This window comes from Rhinoderma darwinii, chromosome 5 (assembly GCF_050947455.1).
Source record: "Rhinoderma darwinii isolate aRhiDar2 chromosome 5, aRhiDar2.hap1, whole genome shotgun sequence".
NCBI lineage: Eukaryota > Metazoa > Chordata > Amphibia > Anura > Rhinodermatidae > Rhinoderma > Rhinoderma darwinii.
The window spans coordinates 202,346,499-202,366,185 of record NC_134691.1 but is presented as its reverse complement, the minus strand read 5'-3'; the positions used below and the strand labels follow the sequence as shown (position 1 = coordinate 202,366,185).

Below are 19,687 nucleotides of genomic sequence, written 5' to 3'. Positions count from 1 at the left end.
CACGCACTTCTCGTGTTTCACGTACAGGTTATTCCCCCTTAACTGCAACAAGACTTGGCGTACATGCTTCCGTTGCGTCGTCAAATCATGTGAGTAAATCAAGATGTCATCCAAATACACCACCACTCAATCATGCAGAAGATCATGGAAGATGTCGTTCACGAATTCTTGGAACACTGCTGGAGCATTGCACAGTCCAAAATGCATTACGAGATACTCGTAATGACCGTCTCTGGTGTTAAACGCGGTTTTCTATTCATCACACTTGCGGATACCGATAACATTATAGGCCCCGCGTATATCCAGCTTAGTGAAAACCTTTACTTCACGAATCCTGTCAAAGAGCTCAGAGATAAGCGGCAAGGGGTACTTGTTTTTAACTGCAATTTGATTCAACCCACGGTAGTCAATGCATTGTCGAAGAGATCCATCCTTCTTTTCCACAAAGAAGAATCCAGCTCCGGCTGGCGAAGTAGACTTCCTGATTAACCCCCTCTCTAGGTTCTCCTTGACATACTCTGACATGGCCTGGTTCTCCGGCAAGGAGTGAGGATAAACCTATCCGCAAGGGGGAGAGGCTGCAGGAAGCAGCTCGATAGGACAGTCATAGGGACAATTAGGAGGAAGGACCTCTGCCTCCTTTTTGCTGAAGACATCCGCGTAATGAGCATATTGCAGAGGCAGTCCAGAGGGAGATTGAGGCAGAGGAGAAACAACAGGTCGAACCTGTGGCAGACAGCGGTGCAGACATCGGGGTCCCCATTGGAGGACCTCTCCTGAATTCCAATCAAGGACTGGGGCGTGCTGGCGAAGCCATGGCAATCCCAGCAGGAGGGGGTTAATAGCTTTGCTTAAGACATAGGAGGCTCTCAGCTCAGAATGGAGGACTCATATCTGTAGTCGCAATGGCCTAGTGATAAACAGAATAGGGTCCAGAAGGGGCTGTCCATCAACTGAAGCGACCGCCAGAGGTGTGAAGATGGTTTGCCAGGTCCTGCTGGATAAAATTTGCAGCCGCTACGGAATCCAAGTAGGCAGGCACACTGTGCGATCCTTCACTGTTGACAATAGACACAGGACTAGACAATTTAGTAGCAGAAGAAGATTTGCATAGAGTTGTCTCTCCAATCAACCCAAAGTGCTGGAGATTTCCTGGCTTCAGAGGGCATTGCGCACAAAATATCCCTTGTGACCACAGTACAGACACAATCCAGTAGAACGTCTGCGTTGCCACTCTATGTCGGACAATCTGAGTCTGTCTATTTGCACTGGCTCCATCAGGGATACAACAGAAGAAGGCAGAAGAGTTCTTTGAAACCTAGGTGCCCATTGATAAGATATCTTCTCCTGGCGAACTTAACAAGTGCGCTCTTGGATCCTCATATCGATCCAGATTGCTAGCAGTATCAAGGCATCCAAAGTAGAGGAATGCTCACGAGCCGCTAGTTCATCTTTTATACGTGGAGCTAGTCCCTGCCAGAAAGTTGCCACCAGAGCTTCATTATTTCAAGCCAGCTCCACTGCCAGTGTACGGAAGGAGATGGCGTACTCCCCTACAGTTGATTCCCCTTGATTGAGAGTCAGCAGTGAGGCAGCTACAGAGAATTTTCTACTCGGTTCCTTGAACACTGTACGGAAGGTCTCAAAAAACAGTGGCAGATCAGAAAATTCTGGACCCTCTCGTTCCAAGATGGGGTATGCCAATGCCAGGGCTTTGCCAGGGAGGAGAGAAATAACAAATGATACCTTGGCCTCATCATAGGGGAAGAGATGGGCACGTAACTTGAAGTAGATCGTAAACTGGTTAATGAAACCTCTGCAGGTCTTAGGATTCCCGTCGTAGTGTGGAGGTAGAGGCAACGAAAATGCAGACACAAGACAGGCAGGAGGGATAGCAGGTGGTGGAGCAGCGGTAGCAGACAGAGGAGGGACAGAAGGATGATACAAACAGTTAATGACAGAGTTTACAGCGTGTAAGAGCTGATCCTGGTGTGCCGGAGGTCACGCATATCCACTTGCATCAGCTGGATCGCGGTTTTGGATTGACCAGCGGGATCCATGGTTTGAGCGTACTGTCATGGCTATGGGATATGTGGACCCACACGGCCGCTCCACCGTAGCGGAGTAGCGGCTGTCCAAATAATAGTCAATAAGTCTCTAGGACAAGAATACCTGGATAGATGATTTGGCAGACACGTGGCGGAGCAGACACATGGCGTAGCAGACACTTGGCACTGATGACACTTGGCACAGACGACACTTGGCACAGATGACAATTGGCTTCGCACTGGAACAAACACAATTACTGGATACGGGATACAGGGTAAGGGAACACAGGATACAACTAAGAGACCATTTGTAATAACGAACATGGGTGGACACAACAACGCTCAAGCAAGGAGAGGAAGGACCGAGCCCTTTTTAAAGTCCAGGGTGTATAGGGATTGGCTGGGGAACTTTGCATTGGTGCGCGCTGGCCCCTTAAGGCCAGGAACGAGCGTGCGCGCGCTCCCTATAGATCTTAGAGGGGAGCTGCAGCCTTGTGTGCCGGCTTCTCTGGGGAGGGAGACTCCATCATGAAGATAGTGTCCTGCGGTCACGGTTGCCGGTAAGTAGGATGTGCCGGCAGTCAGCAACTGCGGGCACAACAGTATGTCACTTTACTCTTTGTCACCCCACATATGAAAACTCATCAGCAAACATTTCACGGTAGCCTTTCAGTTACAGTATGGGTATGTGCACACACACTAATTACGTCCGTAATTGACGGACGTATTTCGGCCGCAAGTACCGGACCGAACACACTGCAGGGAGCCGGGCTCCTGCTAGGAGCCCGGCTCCCTGCACTGTGTTCGGTCCGGTACTTGCGGCCGAAATACGTCCGTCAATTACGGACGTAATTAGTGTGTGTGCACATACCCTTAATCTTGTCAGATGATCTTTCCATTCACAATTTCATTTGATCATTGGAAAATTTAGGTGGCCTTAGTGGCGCACATAGAGGGGTTGCCCGGAAACCCCCCAGGGCCGACATGCACTCACATACCACTGGACTCAATTGTATCCATGTTCTTAGGAAGCGGAAACAATTGCTAGTGCTGGAGAGGCAAGGAGCACGGCTGTTATACACAGCCTGGCTCCTGCTGCAACTGCCGGAATTGTAGAGAGCTCTGATTCTGGCAATTTACCCCATTTGATGCTGCGGTCAATAGCAACCGCAGCATTTAAGGTGTTTGACAGAGGGAGGGAGCCCCATCTGACAGCCCATTGGTGCCGCACCACGCAATTGTGGGTCGCCAATGGGTTACGTAGTGCAAAATAATGTATATGTTTTATTTATTTTTATTTATTTTCATATAATTGCCTGATTCATGTTTTTTATTCAGCTGTGTATTTTCCAAAGCAATTGATTTTTAGTTAGACTGGTAAGGGGACATTTCATTTGTAAATAGTGCAGGAATTGGATTCCATATATTATTTTTAATATTTTTAAAATGTCCTTGACGGATACCAGATGTAAAAAAAACAAAAATATCTAATTCCATTCCTTTTACGTACCTTGAAGCTTAGGGATCATGCACACATCAGTTATTTCCTTCCGTTTTTTTAACGCATAGCACACTGACCCATTCATTTCTATGGGGCTATGCACACATCTGTTTTTGTTTTCTTTCGGGATCCATGTGATCGTTTTGCAAAACGGGCTGTACATGAAAGCCATCTGTCTGCAGTCCGTGTTTTGCAGATACGTTTTTTGCGGCCGTATAAAAGGACAAGGATGTGTGCATGAGGCCTAATCTTTTAAGGCAAGAAATTTGATATATGAAATAATTGACCAAACATTTTCCTGATAATCCTCCATCTGCTAAATATACTTCTAAAAACCTTGGGATTTTATATGCTTGTACCAGATCTATTTTCCTAGAAAATTCCTATTCCTATTTACTGACGCAATCGGTGCATGCGTAGTACAGCTGATTAGACCGGTGAAACGTCAAGGATATACTGTACATGTTCCGACTATGAAGCAGAGGCGAGGAGAATATGCAGGAGAATACGGGGTCAGGCGTGAATTCGACTTTTACACTGCTTGGCCCCTGTCAATAAAAGAAAGAAGGGAGGGATGGAGTGGGGATAGAAGCCAGAGAGTTTTGGTGTGAGGGTATGTTCACATGACCTATTCTCAGTCGTTTTTCTGGGCTGTAAATGGCCCGAAAAACTGCTAAAAATACGGGGGCTGAACGCCTCCAAACATCTGCCAATTGATTTCAATGGGGAAAAACGGCTTTCCGTTCCCACTGGGCATTTTTTATGCGGCCGTTTTTAAAGACGGCACGTAAAAGAAACGCCCCATAAAAAGGAAGTGCATGTCACTTCTTGAGCCATTTTTGGAACCGTTTTTCATTGACTCAATAGAAAAACAGCTCCAAAAACAGCTGTAAAAAATGCTGCAAAAAACGCAAGTTGCTTAAAAAACAGCTGAAAATAGGAGGCTGTTTTCCCTTGAAAACAGCTCCGTATTTTCAGCCGTTTTTTTGTTAAGCGTGTGAACATACGCTAAGGGTAAGGCCACACGGTGCGGTCACGGTGCGTTTATGTTGCGTTTTTAAACTGCAGCGTCATTTTTCAATAGAAGTCAATGGTGAAATTTGTGTTATGGACGGACTGCTGCTATTATATTACGTGTTTTTTGTGCAGTTAACTGCATCTTCATAATGTCCGACCGCATGCAGTTATTGACTGCGCTGCCAAAGTTGTTGCTGAACTGCTTGCGTTTTTGCTAACAGTTTTGCAATGCATTGTAATGAACTATATACAGGAAGCACCTAACAAACTTCAACACGGGTGAAAACTACGTCCATCAATTATTTCCTTTAAAAACGCAACAGAACGGCAACATTACAGAGACAAAAAACGCATGCAGTTGACCACATGCGGTTTTCAAACACAACAAAACTGCGTCAACGAAGCACCGTGTGGCCTTACCCTTACAGTGCTTCCCTCATTGCTTCATTTGCATATATTGAATAAAGTGATTTTCTCTGCAAAGGCGGCACTCATGTGAAAATGGAAAAAAAACATTAGATTCAGATGAGCCTACACTATATTACTCTGTTGCTAGTTTGATAGGTACATTTCTGGTGACAGACTCCCTTTAATGTAAATTCTATCAGTAATTTTCACGTTCAATATTGCCTGCTGAACTTTAATTTGTCTTCTTTAAGAGGCGAATAATTTTTTTAAAGTTCTTTCTTTCCTATTATTATATAAAAAATATATGCTGTTTTTTTAGGGAAAAGTTGGCCGAGTGGGAGTTACCGGTGATCAGGTATGAACTAAATGGCCTCCACATGCATTTTACCCTTATTATGTCATCATTTCTTTCAAACAATGTTTTGCTGAATCTAGGGCATTATGCAGACATGCAAATACAGAGCATGAAAATATTACTTATACACTAACCCAGGAGGTTTTTCCACAAGGGCCAGTTCTATGGTCTACGGCATGATGATGTAAGGAGGAATGCTGGAATCTCTGAATAGAGGGGTAAGGCAACGTTCACATCTCCATGCTGTTTTCCGTTGTTCTGTTCCATCATAGGAGCATAACAGTGAGAAAAACAGAAGTATGTATCGGATCCATCGCATGATGGAAACCAGCGGTGCTCGACAGAACCCATTGACTTGAATGGTTCACGTCTATGTTGCACAAAATCGGAAGCAGAACGCCTGCCCATTGATTTCAATGGGAAATACGGCGTTCTGTTAGGGTATGTTCGCACGCTTAACCAAAAACGTCTGAAAATACGGAGCTGTTTTCAAGAGAAAACAGCTCCTGATTTTCAGACATTTTTTAAGCCACTCGTTTTCGCGTAAAAAAACGGCCCGTCGGAACAGAATGCCGTTTTTCCCATTGAAATCAATGGGGGGAAGTGGATGGAGGCGTTCTGTTTCCGAAAAACGGCCGAAAATTGGCCGTGTGAACATACCCTCAGGGTATCTTCACATGCTAAACAAAAAGCGGCTGTAAATTACAGAGCTGTTTTCAAGGGAAAACAGCCTCTAATTTTCAGCTATTTTTTAAAACACAAACGTTTTTTGCGGCAGTTTTTGGAGTGGTTATTTTATTGACCCAATGAAAAACGGCTCCAAATATGGCTAAAGAAGTGAGATGCACTTATTTTTATGGGGTGTTTTTTTACGCGCCATTTTTTCAAACGGCGGCATAAAAAAAACGCCCCGTTGGAACGAAACGCAGTTTTTCCCATTGAAATCAATGGGCAGATGTTTGGGCGTTTACCCTTAGGGTATCTTCACACACTTAACAAAAAACGTCTGAAAATACGGAACTGTTTTCAAGGGAAATCAGCTCCTGATTTTCAGCAATTTTTTAATCAAAATCGCGTTTTTTGCTGCGTTTTTACGGCCGTTTTTGGAGCTGTTTTTCTATTGAGTGAATGAAAAACGGCTCCAAAAATGACTCAGGAAGTGACATGCACTGCTTTTTAAGGGGCGTCTTTTTACGCACCATTTTTTGAAAATGAGGCATAAAAGAATGTCTCATCGGAACATGTTTGTAGGTGTTCTGCTTCCGATTTCTCAGCCGTTTTTTGGGATGTTTACAGACCGAAAAACGGCTGAAAATAGCCAGTGTGAACATACCCTTATAAGCTGCCTCTGAGTTTCAGCTCCCATGGCTGAATTTCTTGTGCAGCCACAAAACCTACAGCGTAGCTTAAACTCGGCACTGTAGAAATACATTAGGCAGTCTACAAGCAGTTAAACTGCCAGTACAATTTAGGGACTGAAAAAACGTAAAATATCTAGAAAAAAAATCTGAAAAAACTATTTACTGCATCTAACTTTTTTTATATTGCTTTTAAAAAAGAAAATGTAATACAGCATGCATAAAAAAAGCCATATGGATGTAGCCATCTTTAACTTGACTCTGATGACTTGCTGCAGCGTGATATCACACAACAAAAGGCATTCAAAAGTAATTAAAAAGTCAAGATTAGGCGATGTTCACACGCTTAACAAAAAGCGGCGGAAAATACGGGAATTTAAGGGAAAATAACCTCTGATTTTCATCCGTTTTTAAGCCACTTGCGTTTCTTGCTGCGTTTTTGGAGCTGTTTTTCTATTGAGTCAATGAAAAACGGCTCCAAAAATTGCTCAAGAAGTGACATGCACTTCTTTTTACGAGGCGTTTTTTTATGGAACGGAACAACATTTTTCCCATTGAAATCAATGGGCAGATGTTTGGAGGCGTTAAGGCCCTGAATTTTTTACCGTTTTTCGGGCATTTCGGGTTATTAGGTATAACATCCACATGTAAGTTAATACCAGTGTGAATAGTATCTAAATATTATAATTGATTTACCATTTACTTATATATTTCTATAAATATTGTGGCCATTTAGAAAGACTAGAGTCAAGAGAGGTTTTTAATACATAATAGATTTACCAAAAATTTTTTTATACCTTTTAGGGCACGTTCACACGTGGCGGAATGGCTGTGGAATTCCGCTGCGGACAGTTCGCACTGGAAATCCGCAGCAGACAGTCTGTCCATTGGTTTCCACACCTTTTTAGTTATCTTCGTGCAGACATTGCGGACAACTCAGCTGCGGACCATAGGTTGCGGTGCGGAATTTGGTGTCCGCAGCATGTACTGGCTGTTGCGGACTTGTTGCGGACTTGTGGCGGAATTTCTCCATTGACTTCAATGGAGTTGCAAAATTACGCAATGAAATCCGCAGATGTTATGTGTGTTGCGTTGCGGATTGCCTTCACGAACAGGATATTTTATCATTCTGGCTGGACCTATGTGTGTCGAGGTCTATAGCCAGACTGAGATGGAATGTTTTAAAAGACAGCAGGAAGTACTCTTCACCTGAATCCGCAACGACTAATCCGCAGCATTTTACTTCACATTTTAGGCAAAGGCGCAACGGAATCTGCAACGCAGATTATGTACGGCATTGATGCGGACAGTGTCTGTAGAATTCCGCGACGTCTGAACATGCCCTTAGGCCCTTTTCACATGCCAGTATTTTGGTCAGCATTTTGGAAGCCAAAACCAGGAGTGATACCTACACAGATAAAATGTATAATGGAAAGATTTTATACCTCGTCCGTATTTTGGACCCACTCCTGCCTATGGCTTACAAATACTGATGCAAAATACTGACCAAAATACTGCCATGTGAAAGAGACCTTATGTATTCTACCAGGACATTTAACTAGAATATTTCCACCCTGATCTAATCCTCTCTTCTCTGCTGTGGGAGTTTTCTGAAGATATCTAATATTTATCCCACTGACCTGTGTACATTTCAGCCTGCATTCTTTTGTATAAAATGCGAACCTAATATTGTGTATTTTATTACTGTATTCCCACAACAACTTTTTTTTTAATTATCTTTTGAAGTCATTTTATACAAGATTTCTTTACATATTAAAATAATTTAATAGACCAAGATTTATTATCTCTAATTTGCTTTGCCACCCCAAGCCAAAAGAACAGATTTATTTTTTTTGTTTTCATTTTTTTTTTTACAATCCTACATAATTTGTCCTTTCCGGTGGAAAATTGTTGTACCCATCCTTACTGTCAGCTGTTGCATGCAGTCTTTTTCTCATAATAAAGATTACTTTTGGGAATAGACGCAATATTTTCCCAGGATAATGCTGCCGAGAGTTTCACATGCAGCTGTGGTTAGATGCAAACTGTAACAGCAAACCGTGTATGAAAGATGGGAGGACAGCCATGGAACAGGTGTTAACTATTCCTGCTAATACGATTTTGGCACCCAACAAATTCCTTGCTGCCAATGTTGAAAAAGCCATTTATACTGAGAAAGGAAAAGCAGTAGCAAAACTATACTTAATATTTAAAAAAAGAAAAAAATAATAATTCTGGTGGTATTCTTTGTTTTTGTTTTGTTTTTACAGAAAGGGCTTTATTTTTACCTTTTACACACAATACTTGCAGTTTTAGCATTATTGGGCTTTTAGTGTATGTAAAATAGTTAAAGTTAAACTGATTTCTTTTTAATCTTATAAAAGAAAAGTAAAGTAGAAATTATGTTTGTATCTACAGTTCATTTGTTACAAAATGCCAAAGTTAGGGAAATTATATTGGGGCTAGAGCTTTGGTTGGCAGTGCATTCTTAGGGGGCTTATGTTTTATTCTTTTATACATTTTCTTATTTTTTTATAAATTTTTTACTCTGGAGGCCTTGATATTTAATAATACTCAGCTGTTTCCGTGACTCCCATAGAATTAAATGGAGAGAGCTGCACACATGCGTGACCACATCTCCATTCACTCTCCGCCTGGATGCAGTGGTGGGCGGCCAGCTCACTAGGCGGTTCTCAATATAGGTCCACGTCCCAGACTTGGGACCCGCATCCTGTGTATATGCCATATATGTCTGAGTTGGTAATACCCCTTTAATGTCTAGTCTTATTTTTTTTCTTTAGGGAATACGAAGTGACAATGGGGTTCCTGGACCCCGTGGACCTTTGGGCGCCAAAGGACATCAGGTTGTAAATTAAACCGTTCTTACATGTTACCGATTAAACTTTGATTAAAATATACGTGCACAAATTGGGGGGGTAAAGATATTAACTAACAGGAAAAATGCTTTTCTTCAAGTCCCAAATAATTTACAATGACACATAAACATTACCATCCATGTCTATTCATATGCTATTAAAATTCTATAAATGTAAAAGCAAAAACGCAAATAATTGAATGCATAACTCTTCATACCCCTGAGCCAGATTCACATGGCTGTAATGTTTGCTTTTTACTTTACCGAACTTCATTATAGGATTTGGGCTGTTGTAGCCATAACACGAATGCTAAAATGCAGTCATATTACAGCCGTATTGAAACAGACAATAACATACTGAGGGTATGTGCACACGGCAGCCTCCGTTACGTCTGACTTTAAGGAGCTGTTTTCAGGAGAAAACAGCTCCGTCATTTCAGACGTAATTGCTCGTACTCGCATTTTGCGAGGCCTCATTGACGGCCGTAATTTTGAACTGTTCTTCATTGAATTCAATGAAAAACGGCTCAAATTACGTCCAAAGAAGTGTCCTGCACTTCTTTGACAAGGCAGTCATTTTACGCGTCGTCGTTTGACAGCTGTCAAACGACGACGCGTAAATTACAGGTCGTCGGCACAGTACGTCGGCAAACCCATTCAAATGAATAAGCCGATGTTTGCCGACGTATTGTAGCCGTATTTTCAGGCGTAAATCAAGGCATAATACGCCTCGTTTACGCCTGAAAATAGGTTGTGTGAACCCAGCCTTAATGTTAGGACATCAAACACTATTTACTTGTGACTTCAATATTTCTCTATGAGAACGAAAGTTGCAAGCCATCTTGTAGAAATCACAAAAAATCTGACATGGTTGGATTTTTTGTGACAATCACAACTTTTTTTCTTAATATGAAAACATTTAAGTTGTCTGCAAGTTGCGTTACTGAAATGATTTTCCTTCAAATTGTTGCCATCTCTGTGTTGCAGTGGAACCCTAGCCTTAATCCATTATTGGAGCAGTGTTTAGTCAACTGTAGATAACCTGTGTGATATTAAGTGGTAATAGTATAAAAACTATAAAACAAAAAATACAGCTGGATTTTGGCATTTGTATTAAAGCAGCAAGACATGGACCATAGGGTTAAGGTAGATCTGCCGGAAGTCCAAGTTCAGTAGAACCTCTGGCTGTCCAAATGTTACATCTCTAATACAGGTGCTAAAATTTGTTTTTGCTCGGTTGATTGTTAAAAAAAAAAAAAAATAATCAGTTTAAATCTAAACAATAGTGCAATAGAAAAAATATATGTTCTGTAAATTGCAAAAAAAACAATAGCTCTTACCAATGTATTTGAGATTAACATAACTAAGTAATTTTAAGCAAAGCAATCTTATACATGTGGTATATTAAAAGGGAGAGCCTGGACAAGAAGGTCAGAGAGGAATACCAGGTGAAAGAGGAAACAAAGGAGGGGCAGTAAGTATATAGACTTTCATGAAGCTTACTATATTTTTCACTGTAAAATAGTATGTTTTTTTATTTTAAAAATTTGTATCAGTATATATATGTGTGTATATATATATATATATATATATATATATATATATATATATATATATATATATGTACAGTGAAGGAAATAAGTATTTGATCCCTTGCTGATTTTGTAAGTTTGCCCACTGTCAAAGACATGAACAGTCTAGAGTTTTTAGGCTAGGTTAATTTTACCAGTGAGAGATAGATTATATAAAAAAAAAACAGAAAATCACATAGTCAAAATTATATATATTTATTTGCATTGTGCACAGAGAAATAAGTATTTGATCCCTTTGGCAAACAAGACTTAATACTTGGTGGTAAAACCCTTGTTGGCAAGCACAGCCGTCAGATATTTTTTGTAGTTGATGATGCACACATGTTAGATGGAATTTTGGCCCACTCCTCTTTGCAGATCATCTGTAAATCATTAAGATTTCAAAGCTGTCGCTTGGCAACTCGGATCTTCAGCTCCCTCCATAAGTTTTCGATGGGATTAAGGTCTGGAGACTGGCTAGGCCACTCTATGACCTTAATGTGCTTCTTTTTCAGCAAAACCTTTGTTGCCTTGGCTGTATGTTTCGGGTCATTATCGTGCTGGAAGACCCAACCACGAGCCATTTTTAATGTCCTGGTGGAGGGAAGGAGGTTGTCACTCAGGATTTGACGGTACATGGCTCCATCCATTCTCCCATTGATGCGGTGAAGTAGTCCTGCGCCCTTAGCAGAGAAACACCCCCAAAACATAATGTTTCCACCTCCATGCTTGACAGTGGGGACGGTGTTCTTTGGGTCATAGGCAGCATTTCTCTTCCTCCAAACACGGCGAGTTGAGTTAATGCCAAAGAGCTCAATTTTAGTCTCATCTGACCACAGCACCTTCTCCCAATCACTCTCAGAATCATCCAGATGTTCATTTGCAAACTTTAGATGGGCCTGTACATGTGCCTTCTTGAGCAGGGGGACCTTACGGGCACTGCAGGATTTTAATCCATTACGGCGTAATGTGTTACCAATGGTTTTCTTGATGACTGTTGTCCCAGCTGCCTTGAGATCATTAACAAGTTCCCCCCGTGTAGTTTTCGGCTGAGCTCTCACCTTCCTCAGGATCAAGGATACCCCACGAGGTGAGATTTTGCTTGGAGCCCCAGATCGATGTCGATTGACAGTCATTTTGTATGTCTTCCATTTTCTTACTATTGCACCAACAGTTGTCTCCTTCTCACCCAGCGTCTTACTTATGGTTTTGTAGCCCATTCCAGCCTTGTGCAGGTCTATGATCTTGTCCCTGACATCCTTAGAAAGCTCTTTGGTCTTGCCCATGTTGTAGAGGTTAGAGTTAGACTTATTAATTGAGTCTGTGGACAGGAGTCTTTTATACAGGTGACCATTTAAGACAGCTGTCTTTAATGCAGGCACCAAGTTGATTTGGAGCGTGTAACTGGTCTGGAGGAGGCTGAACTCTTAATGGTTGGTAGGGGATCAAATACTTATTTCTCTGTGCACAATGCAAATAAATATATATAATTTTGACTATGTGAGTTTCTTTTTTTTTTTTTAATATAATCTATCTTTCACTGGTAAAATGAACCTAGCCTAAAAATTCTAGACTGTTAATGACTTTGACAGTTGGCAAACGTACAAAATCAGCAAGGGATCAAATACTTATTTCCTTCACTGTATATATATATATATATATATATATATATAAGTATATATATATATGTATGTATGTATATATATATATATATATATATATATATATATACACACACACACACACACTGTTCTTTAAAGGCTATGTAAACCTTTGAAAGGCCATTTTTCTTTTAATAAAAGGGGCAGTCAGTGTGATTAGTGCAACTTTCTAAATAGTTTTTATTAAAAACTATTTTTACTTTTAGAGATACAGCTGCTTTGTATTCTCTATACATATAAGCTGTATCCAGCGCTAAATCCTGCTCCCATCAGGTCCTCGGGACTGACGGGTTCAGTGACAGTGGGTCGGATCCACCTGTAATCAATTACATCTAAGTTCATAACCGCGGGACTGACGGATTCAGGTCATAGCGAACGATACAGCTGCTCTGTGCAAAGAATACAGAGCAGCTGTATTCAAAAAAAGTAAAACAAATTTTTAATAAAAAACAATTTAGAAAGTTGCACTAATCACACTGACTGAACTTTTTATGAAAAAAAAATTGCCCTTCGAAGGTTTACATAGCCTTTCATTTTATTTATAGGCTGTACACGTAGGGAAATGTAAAGCACAGATAGTAGTATACAACAGTACTGAATGCATAGGGGCCTTTTGAAATAAAATTAGTACTTGTTTTGTAGCAGACAACATGTTTCCAGGTAAATATTTGGAACGTATATTATGAAATATTTAACTATTGTTGCACATTGTGTAATCGGATGGACATGCGTCTTTTTACAGACACAAATTCAAATGATCACTATGCTTTCTTAGGGTATGTGTAGACATGGTGTATATTTTCAAAGCTGGCTGGCAAATTTTTAACCTGGGGAGCAAGAACACAGCATTGACCTATGAGTAGCGGTCCATCTTTAACCTGTTTACCTCCTCCTGCCATATAAAGACGGCAGAGGTAACTAAAGTATAAATCCAGCCTCCTAATAATGACGGTAGGTGGGGTTGTTTTTATGTGGAGATCGCACACGCATATGCAATCCCAGATACATGATCAAGCTGTTAGCAACAGAGGGACCAGCAACTAAAACTATTGGATTCTAATCCTGTGATTGCTGTGATAACAAATCCCTCCCTTACTATATATTACTTGCAGGCTAGAGACCCCTGCATTACTATATATTATATATAGGCTACAGACCCCATCCCCCATTATTATATATTGTATGAGACTAGAGACCCACCTGGGCATAATTAAAAGTGGGGTCCCCAATTTTACAAGGGCCATATTGTGATAGCTAGATGACTTTAGGGTTCAGAGTGCCTCCAAAACGGCAGGTCTTGTGGGGTTTTCCCAGTATGCAGTGTTAATGAGTGGCAGGTCAAAAATGTAAACCGGGGGAGGGTGAAGCAAAGCCACTCCATTAAATATGTAAACCACACCATCAACATAAGGATGAAAATAAGAGTGAAATACAGAAACACCTGATCAAATGTTTAGGGACAGGCGTTGCTTTTTCAGTCAAGGACAAGTGTACACTACCACTATACAAGCACCAATATATCCAATAATACCACCATATAGTGACCATATAGTAGTCATATACCAGTTCTACACTGGAGATCTGCAGAGTATTATCATGATACAGACCATACATAAGAGTACAGCACTGATCAGATGCAGTTACAGCTAGAATACATAACAAAGAGAACCGGTAAGCTCTCCTAAAATGTCTGTTTTATTAAATACAAGTAATACTTAAGAAATGTCTGTGGTTCTATAGTTAAAATGAATTAGTTACATTACAAAAAGTCTCCATGTAGGCCAGGAGTTCTTAATAAGGATGTTCCAGAATTGTTATAATGTGGGTAATACAAGGATTTCCTATAACAGACACACTGGCGTAGCTATAGGGGTCGCAGCGGTCGCAATTGCGACCGGGCCCCGAAGCCATGGGGGCCCACAGCCCCCCGCACCACATCAATAAAAAGTTACTATAGTAACTCGGGCCGCGGGCCCCTGTTACTATAGTAACAGACTGTACTTACCTTCCTGGTTTCATAACCAGCCAGATACAACACAGCAGCAGCAGGCAGCATTACCAGGGTGGTAGGTGCCACTGTTTTTGGCCTTCCCCAGCCTGATACTACCAGCCTGCGGCCGCCCTGGTGCCTGACTGTCACTACTGATGGACGGGTACTGGTTCGTACCCGGCTCTTCCCGGCACACCTGGTGGCGGTGGGTACCGGGGTAATAATGGGGGTTAGTGTTTGCCTCTGCACCTGCTAACATTAAGCCCCGCCTTAGTAATGGAGATTGTCAATCAGCCGGCGGCCATTACTAAGGCGGTGATAATAAAGTTTAAAAAGATACAAGCACATAGAAAAAATATTTTATTGAAATAAAAAAACACAACCCTCATTAACCATTTTAAAATAAAAAAACGCCGTCATTGAAGTCCTCGTATCCGAAGTCCAACAACCGAACCTGTAAAAAAACACAAACACACAAAAATAATCAGTAACACATAAAGAAGCAAAATTATTATTCTTACCTTTCCTGGGTCCAGCGCTGGAGCCGCAATGTCAGCGAGCTGAGCCCTATATCTAATCCAATCATGTGTGATACTGTCTGCTGGGCACTATATCTAATCCAATCATGTGTGATACTGTCTGCTGAGCCACTGTATCTAATCCTATCATGTGTGATTCTGTCTGCTGGGTCACTGTATCTAATCCTATCGTGTAATACTGTCTGCTGAGCCACTGTATCTAATCCTATCATGTGTGATACTGTCTGCTGAGCCACTGTATCTAATCCAATCATGTGTGATACTGTCTGCTGAGCCACTGTATCTAATCCTATCATGTGTGATACTGTCTGCTGAGCCACTGTACCTAATCCTATCATGTGTGATACTGTCTGCTGGGCCTTATATCTAATGCTATCATGTGTGATACTGTCTGCTGAACCACTGTATCTAATCCTATCATGTGTGATACTGTCTGCTGAGCCAATGTATCTAATCCTATCATGTGTGAGTGATACTGCCTTCTGAGACACTGTATCTAATCCTGTCATGTGTGATACTGTCTGCTGAGCCACTGTATCTAATCCTATCATGTGTGATACTGTCTGCTGAGCCACTGTATCTAATCCTATCATGTGTGATACTGTCTCCTGAGCCATTGTATCTAATCCTATCATGTGAGATACTGTCTGCTGAGCCACTGTATCTAATCCTATCATGTGTGATACAGTCTGCTGAGCCACTGTATCTAATCCTATCATGTGTGATACTGTCTGCTGAGCCACTGTATCTAATCCTATCATGTGTGATACTGTCTGCTGAGCCACTGTATCTAATCCTATCATGTGTGATACTGTCTGCTGAGCCATTGTATCTAATCCTATCATGTGTGATACTGTCTACTGAGCTGTGTATCTAATCCTATCCATAGTTGATAGGGTCGTAGTGCTATAGATATGCTATGCTGTCTCCTATACACACATTTTTTTGGGGGCGGACACATATGTATTGGGGCTATTTCCCCTGACATTTTAAGCCCTAATTGACGGCCCCAGCTGCTAGTGCTGCATTGTTGGGTCACTTAGGACCGTCGGCCATGAGAAGTTTGCGGGGGGGGGGCCCAATAAGAACTTTTGCATCGGGGCCCATGAGCCTTTAGCTACACCCCTGAACAGACATGTCAGGAGAGGTGAAAGCTCCTTTATAAATCCAGTGACTCACAGGTGACGTGTTCACTGATTATAGCGGTTCTCTTTCCTTTTCTTCTCTATCCTGCCCAGACCACCATGACAAATTCGACTGCTGACGGTAGGGTTTGCTGCCGAGATATCTTTGGCCCCAAGCCACTACAGCAACACAAATAACTGTACCATATTTTTCGGACTAAATAATAATCTTGCTAAAAAGTCTTATAGTCGGCAGTCAAGGGATCCGGCAGCGCCGGGCCCCCTGACCGCTTCTTACTTAACCCCTTCCCGACCCATGATGTGGGAGGGGATGATGTTTGGAGCAGGGAGGGTATGGTGTTTGGAGCGGGCTCACACACTGAGCCTGCTCCATACACTGCAGGTGTCCGCTGTGTTTTACAGCTGACATGCTGCTCTGACGGCCAGGAACAGCGATGGCATTTACAGGGGTCTTCCCATGAAGGACATGTATGACATATCCACAGGATATGTCATAAATGTCAGATAGATGCGGGTCCCACCTCTGGGACCTGCACCTATCTCTAGAACGGGCCCCCCTAAACCCCATTCTATCTTCTATTGTAGCTTCGATGTCTCCCGGCCACTTCCTGGGAAAAGTTTTTTTTTTAAAACTCCCATAGTACTGAATAGTAGTTACGGAAACAGCGTAGCATGCTACGCTGCTTCTCTAACAACCATTCATTACTATGGGAGTTACAGAAACAGCATAGCTAAATGAGTTACGCTGTTTCCGTAACTCATCCATCTATTGAAGTGTATTATACCAGCGATCTAATGATCGCTGGTTCAAGTCCCCTAGGGGCACTAATAAAATGTGTAAAAAAAAGTTAGATCAATTTACAGGATTGTAAAAAAATATTAACCCCTTCCCGCCGCAGCCCTTTTTCAGATTTTTATTTTCGTTTTTTCCTCCCCACCTTCCAAAAGCCATAACGTCTTTATTTTTCCATCGATATAGTACTATGAGGGCTTGATTTTTGCGGGACGAGTTGTAGTTATTAGTAGCACCATTTATTTTGCCATATAATGTACTAGGAAACAGGAAAAAATTATTTGTGTGGTAGAAAATGAAAAAAACTGCGATTCCTCCATGGTTTTTTGCGCGCCGTTTTTATGGAATTCACTGTGCAATTAAAACAACATGTTAATTTTATTCTCTGGGTCAATACGACTACGGCGATACCAAATATATATAGTTTTTTCTATATTTTACTACTTTTACAAGTAAAAAAGAAAATTTATTTTGTGTCGCCAATTCCGAGAGCCACAACTTTTTTATTTTTTCGTCGATTAAGTGGTATGAGGGCTTATTTTTTGCGGGATAAGCTTTCGTTTTTAATAATACCATTTTGGTGCAAATGCGACGGTTTGATCACTTTTTATTTCATTTTTTGTGGGAGATTAGGTGACCAAAAAATAGAGATTCTGGTGTTTACATTTTGTTTTTTTACGGCGTTCACCGTGTGGGTTAAATAATGATCTATTGTAATAGTTCAGACTTTTACGGACGCGGCGATACCAATTATGTTTCTTTATTTATTTTTTTACTATGCTTTAGGGGAAAAATGGGAAAAGGGGGGTTTTTTGAACTTTTAATATTCACATTTTTTTTTACACAAAAAAAAAACTTTAACTAATTTTTACTTTTTTTTATTCAACCAGCGATCGTTAGATCGCTTGCACGATATACTGCAATACTAATGTATTGCAGTATATCGTGATTCTGACAGGCAACTATAAGGGCAAAGCCCCACGTGGCGGAATTGCTCTGGAATTCCGCTGCGGACACTCCGCAGCGTTAATCCGCAGCGGACCCTTTTCTCCATTGCCTTCCACTGCTTTTTAGTAGGGTTCGTTTAGACGATGCGGAAAATTCCGCTGCGGAGTATAGGCTGCGGAATTTGGTGTCCGCAGCATACAATGGATGTTGCGGACGTGTGGCGGACTGGTTGCGGAATTTCTCCATTGACTTCAATGGAGATTCAAAGTTCCGCAATGAAGTCCGCAGATATAATGTACATGTTATGTGTGCTGCGGAGCGTATTGGTTTTTTAACATGACATTTCTTCATTCTGGCTGGACCTATGTATTTCTAGGTCTACAGCCAGACTGAGGAAGTCAATGGGGCTCCCGTAATTACGGGTGACTACGTGTGTGCACCCATAATTACGGGAGCGTTGCTAGGCGACGTCAGTAAATAGTCACTGTCCATGGTGCTGAAAGAGTTAAGCGATCGGCAGTAACTGTTTCAGCACCCTGGACAGTGACTACCGATCACAATATAGATCAACGTGTAAAAAAAATAGAAGTTCATACTTACCGAGAACTCCCTGCTTCTTCCTCCAGTCCGGCTTCTCAGGATGCCACTAGTTACTCTGAGGTGTCGGCTGTAACAAACAGCCGACACCTGCATCATATGAAGCGGGTTCACTCCGTGAGCACGCTCCCTACTTCCCCTACCCGACTTTGGCGTATGGATACGTCAAATGTCGGGAAGGGGTTAAAAGTTAATAAAAAAACCTTTTCCCATTTTTTCCCAAGCACAATTTTAAAATAAAAAAAGAATTAAAAAAATTGGTATTGCTGCATCCATAAAAGTCTGAAACTATTACAAAATAGCATTATTTTGCACGGTGAACGGCATTAAAAAAAAAGTAAAACCCCAGAATTGTTGTTTTTTGGTCACCATAGCGCTAAAAAGAATGAAATAAAAAGTGATAAAAAAATCGTATATACCAAAAAAATGGTGCTAATAAAAACTGCAGCTCGTCCTGCAAAAAAAAAAAAAGCCCTCACACCGTTTAAACGATGGAAAACTATAAAAGTTATGGCTCTCAGAATGTGATGAAACGGAACAAATAATTTTTTTAACCAATAGATTTTTTATCTTTGTAAAAGTAGTAAAATATCAATTTTTTTCCTATTTTCTGTTGTCTAAAACATGGGTGCGTCTTATAGTCCCAAAAATACGGTAGATACCAGATTAGACCCCCTAAATTAATCAGACCCCAGACCAACCCCCTTAGAGTAACTGCATTTTCACAAACCTTTTGATATGTCATACAGAAATATCAGATGATTTGATCGGTGGGGTTCTGGGTGCCAAGACCCCCACCATTGCTGAAAGGAAGGAGAGTCAATCACACCCGGCTGAGCTCTTCTTTCCCTTCGTTTCAGCAATGGTGGAAGTCTCAGCAC

At 41.3% G+C, this 19,687-nt stretch overlaps 1 protein-coding gene across 1 annotated transcript in view; it reads left to right on the top strand.

Moving 5' to 3' along the window:
* LOC142652831 (collagen alpha-2(VI) chain-like) overlaps positions 1-19,687 on the top strand; it is a 147,552-nt gene that overhangs the window by 33,344 nt on the left and 94,521 nt on the right. Inside the window, exons 14-16 of the mRNA XM_075828513.1 lie at positions 5,294-5,329; positions 9,489-9,551; positions 10,974-11,036. Coding sequence (XP_075684628.1) covers positions 5,294-5,329; positions 9,489-9,551; positions 10,974-11,036 — 162 coding nt within the window. The remainder of the gene's footprint in view (positions 1-5,293; positions 5,330-9,488; positions 9,552-10,973; positions 11,037-19,687) is intronic.